The 8,969-nt window shown below is 41.3% G+C and overlaps 1 protein-coding gene across 1 annotated transcript; it reads left to right on the top strand.

Moving 5' to 3' along the window:
• Nucleotides 1-370: 370 nt before the first annotated feature.
• Nucleotides 371-6,603, top strand: SLC35E3 (solute carrier family 35 member E3). Its single transcript, XM_030960817.1, has 5 exons — nt 371-803; nt 892-1,002; nt 2,555-2,713; nt 3,636-3,718; nt 4,123-6,603. Exons 1-5 carry the CDS (start codon nt 414-416, stop codon nt 4,307-4,309), a joined length of 930 nt encoding a protein of 309 aa, XP_030816677.1. The 5' UTR covers nt 371-413; the 3' UTR covers nt 4,310-6,603.
• Nucleotides 6,604-8,969: the final 2,366 nt, after the last annotated feature.

Genomic DNA, 8,969 nt, shown 5'->3' with positions numbered 1-8,969 from the left:
CAAGACAGTGCAGAGGACACGTAGTGCAGTTAGGCAAGGACTTTGGCTTCTTCACCCGAGTCAGTGTCTCTTGACATCTGGCAAGGAACGTACTTCGTGCTGTCCATCTGTACGTACAGGGCCGTGTTTGTGGAAATGCCCCGTCCCGTTTGTGGAGCGGTACTCGAGGCTTGGAGCCGGGGTGCGTGTCTGCGCCTCGGGGCTGTTGGGCAGGCTGTGGGGGCGCACACACACACACACAGCGCCATTCCCCCAGCCGTCCCTGCCGCCCGGGCCGGGCGGGCGGAGCCGTTCGCAGCGGGCGGGGCCACCGGAAGGCGCGAGCCCACGTGTCCCGGCGGGCGGGCGGAGCGGGACGGGGAGGCGGCGGCGGGCCCGGCCGGTGTGCGGGCGGCCGCCGGGCTGCCTCAGCCATGGGCTGGCTGCCGGCGCAGGGCCGGCTGGCGGCGGGGCTGCTGGTCAATCTGGCCGCCTCCATCTGCATCGTCTTCCTGAACAAATGGCTGTACGTGCGGCTGGGCTTCCCCAACCTCAGCCTCACCCTGGTGCACTTCGCCATCACCTGGCTCGGCCTCTACCTGTGCCAGGCGCTCGGCGCCTTCTCCCCCAAGAGCCTCCAGCCCGCGCAGGTGCTGCCGCTGGCCCTCAGCTTCTGCGGCTTCGTCGTCTTCACCAACCTCTCCCTGCAGAGCAACACCATCGGTACCTACCAGCTGGCCAAGGCCATGACCACGCCGGTCATCGTGGTCATCCAGAGCGTGGCTTACGGCAAGACTTTCCCTCTGCGGATCAAGCTGACCCTGGTGAGGAGGCGGCGGGGCCCAGGGGAGCGGGGAGGGGCAACGCTGAGGGCGACGACCCCGCCTAAAACCGCCGTGTCCCACTCCACAGGTCCCCATCACGCTGGGTGTTTTCCTCAACTCCTACTACGACGTGAAGTTCAGCGTTCTGGGGATGGCGTTCGCCACCCTGGGCGTGCTGGTGACCTCGCTGTACCAAGTGGTGGGTAACGGCGGGCGCGGGAGCCTGCGGTGGTTGGGCTCCCTTGGGGATGCTGCCCCTTGCTTCGGTCGCCTTTAAGTAGCACCCAGCCCCCCAGGAAACTTTCTGTGCTCCGTTATTTCTTTTTTATAACCCCCACCAAATTATGATAATCCACCATAACTCCTGGTAAATTAGGAGACAAATTCCTGATCGTCCTTGCTGCTAAAAATTGGGGTGTCATCTTTAACGTGAGCGTTATTTTCAAGGGGCGAAGATTGCTTTAGCAGTAAAACTCCTTTTTTTCTAGAGGGAACAGATGTTCTGCTTGCTGAAGCAAGTGCCTTGTGATTGAGCTTTTTCCCTAGGAAGAATGTTTTCCAGTCCTTCAATCCCATGGTTTATCCTTGAGCTATTTACATTTTATCAGTATCCTTCTTCAGTCTCAACTGTATACATTCTAAGGTGTTTTTGTAGAGGATGGAGTAATACATAAATGCACAATACAACCTTCCTGGATGATTATGATTTTAAAAATCGATATGTCCAAGGACTGCCTCAGCCCTTTCTGCTCTAACATTGTACTAATAGCTCACCCGATTTGTTATTGACCATGACTATAAGAGCCTCCTAGATTAGAAACTCCTGTCATGTCAATGTGATAGATTTAAACGTGAATTTCTTTTAGGAGGTGTATTGTGCCAAAAAAAAGAAAGAAAAAGTGAGGGTCTTTGACCCGTAGTGTGTAAGATGATAAATAATAGTCCCTTGACCTGTTTTGGGGCAGGAGGAGGAAAGAGATGCTGCATAATGACATTAACTGATGATTTGTTTACTGGAGGAATAATGGTACTTGCATAAAATTATCTAAATTAAAAACTGTGAGCAAGTTCATATGCCAGGATCCATGTTACCAGTTAATGTGATTTAAGTAAGTATTAAATGTCAGTTTTCAGCACAAGAGAAAGATGTGTCCTTTTGGCTGTAACATCTGTCTTCATAGCCATAGATAAGTAATATTTCTGAAAGCATGCAACCTTAAAAATTGAAGTTCGAGTCAATTATAATCAACATTGAAATTAAATCCATTAAATCTGGAATAAACTGACAAAAGACAAATGTGTACTGGTTTTGTTAGCTTGTATATACAGGAAAATTAGAAGAAAGGAGCAGAATCCAGTACCTGCTTAGGAAAGGATACTCAGCTCGAACACAGGCAGGATCTGGAATTTATAAAATAAAGGGGAAAATAAAGGGGAGCTGCTGTTTTCTTCCCAGCTCCACAACCTATTTGTTCTTCCCCAAGTATGATAATTTACCCCCAGGCATAGCAAGAGGAAAGCTGAGGCAGTCTTTTCACTGCCCCTGCATACAATTTTCTCGTGCCTTTTTCACTGGAAGAGACAAACACATGGGGCCTCCACTGAGGCAAAGGTGAGGCTCAACAGCCTGTTTAAGTAGTATTATCCATGTGGGACTCCCTCTGTGTTAGCGGCCAATTTGGTTTTGCTCAGGTTTTTCAGTTTATGGGTGTTTTTTTCTCGTGTTTAACAGCTTTCTCTTTTGGTTTTAGTGGGTAGGTGCTAAGCAGCATGAGTTGCAGGTAAACTCTATGCAGCTGCTGTACTATCAGGCACCGATGTCCTCAGCTATGTTGTTGTTCATCATACCCTTCTTTGAGCCAGTCTTTGGAGAGGGGGGAATATTTGGGCCCTGGACACTTTCTGCTGTGGTAAGGCTTTTGTTGACTTTATTTAAGTAATTATCACTGATGTAGTTAAATTTGATGGTAAAATCTGTTTCTTCGTGGAACAGATTTTTGTACAGCTGTTGTCTATGGTGAGATGAGAGGGACATGGGCAGGACAAAAAGCCCCTTGCTGAGTCTGCCCTGCTTCCTTTGAGAGGAGCGAGTCTGTCAATTGATTTATCTCCTTATTCTTGTTTCTATTTAGAGGGCATCTGAACAACAGGAAAATCTATCAAAATCCAGAAACTTCCCCTAGTGTATGAAGTGCTCTATTTCTAGCTCTGACTGTCCACTCAGAGAAGGACACTCTCAACTTTTCTTCTGTGGAAGGATGCCAGCATTGATTGCTCTCTAGAATTAGTGGTTTATTTTCACCAAGGAGACTATAGTTTCTCTCAATATCCTTCTGTCCAAAAAAGAACCAGTGGCATATTCTTACTACTGTTGATTGTGCCCCTCAGTGATGGGTCATTTCTTGTAGCATTGTATTTTATGAATGCAATAGCAAGTATTCACAGTAACAAAATCAGATATTTTGCTAAAGTAGTTTTTGTTGTGACCATAAATTAGACTTTATCTCAAAGTTAAAGTATACAATCTCTATGTGCATGAGTATCCGGATTTTCCAAATCACTCTTAAATGTTCACCAAGAGTAAAGAAGAAAATGCCTGTGGCTCTGTCAGTGTATATTTATGGATGTCATACATATACATGTCACTGAGCTGCTTATACACCTCACCAGTGTCTGTACTGGTTTGAAACTGTTTCTATTTTTGTTTTCCATATGTTTTTCTTGACTGATATTTTTCATTTGAAAGTAAATGAAACTAAATAAATAACCTGGAATGTATCTACAAACTGCCAAAAGCAAGTCAGATTACTGACTGTGTCCATTAATCCACAGATAATGGTACTGCTGTCTGGAATAATAGCCTTTATGGTAAACTTGTCCATTTACTGGATCATTGGAAATACGTCACCTGTCACGTATCCTTTGTAACACTGGTGGTTTCTCTTGTTTCCAGATTAATTATGTTGGAATTCATTTGGGCTGATTAATGTGGGAAAATTGTTCAATAACCTTCCTGGTTTGGGATTTGTATAGGTAATGGCTGTTTATTTGCTGACCTTCATACCTGCAAGGAATATTAACTCACGCTTTGGCTGCCTTGAGGAAGTGTTGGCATGTCCATCAGACTGCAGTGAAAAGGGCTGAAAGGCTTTAGGTGGGGGTAAATACAGCCACAGAGATCTGTATGAGAAAACTGTATTGAGTTGAGTCAACACAGTGTACCATTGCATGCTTTGGGTGGAACTAATGAAGATTCCCAGTGTTTCTTTTCACAAAAAATAATATTGCTCTTGGCTATTATCCTTAACAGATGTTCTAGGTATAACATGTTTGGACATTTCAAGTTCTGCATCACCCTCCTGGGAGGATGCCTCTTATTTAAGGATCCATTGTCTGTTAACCAAGGCCTTGGGATTCTGTGCACACTGTTTGGCATTTTAGCCTACACCCACTTCAAGCTTAGTGAGCAGGAAAGCAATAAGAGTAAATTGGCCCAGCGTCCATAGAGCAAGAGTTTCTGAAGACTGTTGTGAAGGAAAACAAGGATTTAAATATGCATTGATTTTAGAATGCACAAAATTGCCTCATCCATTTAGATCTATGGTTTTAGTTTAAGTGCCGGGATTGTTATTCTGTAACTAAACCAAACAAACTGAAGGATGTAAAATTCTGGGGTTTTGCCATCTCAGTCTGTCCTATCGTTTTCATTAAATTAAAACACTAACTTGAAAGAGAAAAAGGCACACTTCAAATTGCTGTGGAAATTGTATTGAAGTAATTATATTTTTTGCATACCAAATGAGATCATGATGGCTACAGTTATAGTACCGAGAAAGAAAAAGAATCCTTTCTTTGTGATCAAGCCAGTATTGCCGTTGTGAAGAAATTTGGAGACACTTTTATGCAGATGTTCTGGTGTGTAGTGATGCTTCCTCATTTTTGTCCGATGAACAATGAAGAGGGAAACATACTTTGTCCAGTCATTTAAAAAAAAAGGCTTCAGACTCATTCCTATTTCTTGTATATGCTTTCTTATGTATGGCTTCAACACAGGGATAAATTTTTAGATGATGAAAGTAGATAAAATTACAGATGAAGAGAAAAGCAGAAAACTTGAAGCCACAGGCCAAGGTGTGGGAAAGTAGGAAATTGGATCTAAACAGTTCATCTTAATTTTTTCTTTTAATTTGTCAGGACATTCATGAAGTAATTGACATTTTGAGAATGTTGTTACTGCTTAATCATTTTCTCTGTGCCAAAACCAAGACTTTACACAAGATCATGTAAATACTACCTGTGAGCCTAATAAAATCTCTGGTTTTGTGGTAGTAACCAAATGTTTTGCAGCACTTGCACACAGACACCCGTGCTAAAAAATATTTTCGAGAAGGCTTTGGAAAGGTCACCGTCTTTAATGGGTGTGAAGGTTGCCCAGTTCTCTGTCTTGCCTTCAGCACCACCTCCCTTGCTCCCACGCCTTTCCCCAAGAGTTACCTTGAGTGGGATCTGCAGATTTGTCATCATTTGGGGGAGAGGCCCAGGGGCTGTCTGGACAGTGCTGAGTGTTAGGCAGCATTTCCTCAACAGACAGTCCTGGGAAATGTATCTGAATGACTGAAGAGTGCAAGGTGGGACCTGCTGCTCTAATTAAAAAATGCTTTGAAATTTTTTTTATGACAGTATCAGGCACTTATTTTGACAACGCGGATGGAAGAAGTTCAGTGCTGTTCTAGTTAAAAAAAGGAAAGAAAAAATAACTGCTTTCCGTAAATCTGGTGAGAACATATGTTCACTAGATTTGCAGGGTTAGAATTTAATTGCAGTATCTTAATCCTTACATGTTGGGGTTTGTTTTGAATTCATCTCCCTCTGTCAGATTTAAAGAGGGCAGTTGTGTGGACAAAACCAAGTATTTAAGTTGTGCAGCCACTGACAGAAATAATATTTAGTTCCTCTAAGTTTTTTACAATAGAGGCAAGAAGTCTTTGTGTTGGAAACAATGCAACCTTTCTCAAGCTTGTTTATTTATTCTGTTACAGAGTTCTTGATTTAAGAAAAAGTTATTCCTCTGTGTAACCTAAGTTTATACGGTAATACTCTATATCATTTCAGAGCTACAAATACCTGAAAAATTTTACATCTTTACCAACTGTTTCTTGGACATTGTACTGGTCCAAGAATAATTTTTTTAATACAGTTTTGTAGATCTGTCTAATTAGTTAAAAAATACAGCCTGGACTACTGAAAGATGTGTTCAGATGGTCAAGCTCTGGATGCATATCCTTCAGTATGTACACTGAGAAAGCCATTTCCATTAATTTGTGCTGTGCACAAGTTCTTTTGAGATGTAGATAGACTGCAAAGAAACAGCTAGGAATCACATGCCTGTATGACAAAAATATTTGAGATGAGATGGATGTAAATATATATATATGAAGTAGTAGAATGAACTAAACAACCATGCCTGGAAATACAAAGGACTCTGTAAGGAGAGGAGCATATCTGCAAGAGAAAGTTAAAAGCATCATTAAAAAAGTACATTATAAATATAATCTGGTGCTGAAAGGTGTGTGTGTGTGTATGAGTCACTTAAGTGATGTGATATTTTTTTCATGCATTCAAGAACTCTCTTTTGAGATTTACTTCTTGTATCTAATAAATAAAGTATCTTGAACTTTGTCATTTGTTTCAAAATATTAAATCCGGGATGCTTGTGTAATTGTGGGATAAATAGATCTTTGTATGTATTGTTTCTTTGGATACCATGTGTAGGGTGGGAATAAATTTTTAATCATTTGTCTGATTCCTGTTTATTGCAGAAGAGAGGAGTTGTTCTTGTCTTTTTTCATCTTCTGTTTGAATTACATAACTTTGGGGGTCTAGGTGTGTATAAGACAAAATGGTACCACATGGATTTCTGTCCATATGAATACAGCAGGGAGTCTGAACTTTTTGGATTCATGGTGCAAATGAGGGAAACCAAGTCCTGAGGTAAAACTGGAGTCTTACAAAAATTACTGATACTTGTTTATTCTGGTTTTCACTACATCACTTGAATGTGTTTTCCTGCTGACTATGTGTGTTTCAATCAGTTTTGGCTTTTCTGAAAGAGAAATCAGAGACTTGCCATCTTCAGCAATGTGTAGTCATCTCCCGTGTGAGCTGTTGCAATTGAGGCTGTGCCATACATGCCCTAGTGTTTGCTTTCTGCTTTTCATTTTACTTTATATTCATACTTTATATGACTACACTGTGGTAACAGGGTAGGGGTAGGCTTTGGTCCTTTTCTGCCATGCCATGCTTTGATGCTATACTAGCATTCTTTACTTTATAAAGCTACCATTGATGTAGTTCAAATGGAACTGAAGATACCAAGATGGCATTTAAAAATGAGAGCAGATGATTCTGGTTAAAATGTGAGTGACTGGTGGTAAGTTATCTAGTCTTGTCCCCAAAAACACTTTAGACCAACATCCACAAGGTTTCCCCATTTTCCCCAAAGCAGTAGGAAGTATGTCTTCATTTAAGAGATACTTAGTGTAAAGCTTTGTGTTGCCTTTAACTGTGGTAACTTGGCTCTTGTTTGACAGTTTTGCATCGGGTTTTGTACAACTGGCTAAGTTCTCTCAGGCTCTGGGGCAGAGTGCCAGAGGAGTTTTCCTCTAGATGGGTGAACAGCTACTCTCTCAGGCTTGAGGTTGAAGGAGTGTGGTTTGCTGCTGTTACATGTATGAAAAGGAGGTTTGTCTTGCAGGAAGTCTTACAGCGTTCAGGACAGAACTGCAATTCAGCAGGACTGTATCCTCTCTCTGTCTCATTTCATGAAATGAATGCCCAGCAATGGCCTGGAGCTAAAGCAACATTAAAACTTTGTTTAGGCTACCCTAAAAAAGATAGTTTTTTATTAAACTTTAAAAAAAATAATAGTAGTAGTCAATGCTCGATAAATATTAAGGTAAAATCTCATTTTTATAATGTCTTATTATATAAGAGTTTCCAAAGAGTGGTTTTTAACATTTTGGAGTTGAGCTAATGTCTAACCCATGTCTAGTTTGTCAGATTTGCAAAATCTGTCAAAAATGCTGGATTTGATAGCTGGCTGTATGTATCGGTAAAGCTGGCTGCTGAGGAGAGGCCTGCCCTTGAGCAGTACTGGACGCTGGCACTGTTCATGTGTTTAGCAGTGACTAAGAACATCTGGCCTGAAATTCACCAATGTACTTGGGAAAGGAAGAGGGCTCGCTGATTGGTGAGAGCTTTTTAATGTCTGCTTTCTATGTTCCTGCTTTTAACAACAGGCTTGCAGGTTAAGGTAATTCAGAGAGCAGGACTTACTCCCTCCTATCACCTTTCATACTAAGATTTTTCTTACAAGATGTCAGTTTTGCTTCCAGTTAAATAGTTATGTCTTACCTAGATTATGAAAGAAACAGAGTTTGGATTAAAAGACTTGCAAGTGTTTGTGTTATGGGTTTTTTTCCTCTTCACATTTTATTTTAGGCTTTCAAAACGCAAATTCCCTGTTTAACAAGAAAACAAAAAGGAAAATTATTTTAATAAATGAAAGGCTATTGTGTATATATAGTGGAAATATGTTTTGCAAAAGAATTTCACTCTTCTAATTTTGAAGATGCAACTCTTTGTTTTTCTGTTGTTACAATCAAGCAGCTGAAAAGAAGCATCGGCTTTTGTGCTTCGTACAAATTCAGTTTCTTCCTGCAGGTGCTCTTCCTCTGATCGCAGTGTCAGCCTTCCGTTTGACAGCTCACTTGTTGCAAAGATGATTGGGATGACAGCTGCAGAGAGTTAAGAATACAAAGGAAAAAACTATCAGCAGGAGCTGATATAATCTTGGGTGATGAGAAATCCTACTGTAAGACATAGAGACATCTCACCAAATAGGCCTGTGCTAAGGAGAGGTGTGGGTTCATCTCCAAGCAGGTATAGCAGAGAATGCAAGAGCTAAATTGTTTGCATTCTTACTGTGCTGTAGTAGTTGACAAATTTAGTATAAAGTTGTTCCTAATAATATAAAATTGAAAATATCAGTGCCATGCAAAAAAAAAAAAAAAAAAAAGTGGATTCAGACAGTATAAGATCTTTGCCAAGCTTATTCTACAGCAGTGATTAACCTTCCTTGAGAGAAGGGAGCTATTGTTGTTTCTC

The sequence above is a fragment of the Camarhynchus parvulus genome, chromosome 1A (assembly GCF_901933205.1).
Source record: "Camarhynchus parvulus chromosome 1A, STF_HiC, whole genome shotgun sequence".
In the NCBI taxonomy this organism is placed as follows: Eukaryota; Metazoa; Chordata; class Aves; order Passeriformes; family Thraupidae; genus Camarhynchus; species Camarhynchus parvulus.
The sequence above is the reverse complement of the archived record's forward strand: the minus strand, read 5'-3'. Positions and strand labels throughout refer to the sequence as shown.

What these genes read in the sequence shown, in the direction of transcription:
- SLC35E3 (XM_030960817.1), top strand. Translation starts at nt 414, where the DNA reads ATGGGCTGGCTGCCGGCGCAGGGCCGGCTGGCGGCGGGGCTGCTGGTC. An exon ending in TGCGGATCAAGCTGACCCTG is followed by an intron (nt 804 to 891) that starts GTGAGGAGGCGG and finishes CCCACTCCACAG; the next exon opens with GTCCCCATCACGCTGGGTGT. An exon ending in CCTGGACACTTTCTGCTGTG is followed by an intron (nt 2,714 to 3,635) that starts GTAAGGCTTTTG and finishes ATTAATCCACAG; the next exon opens with ATAATGGTACTGCTGTCTGG.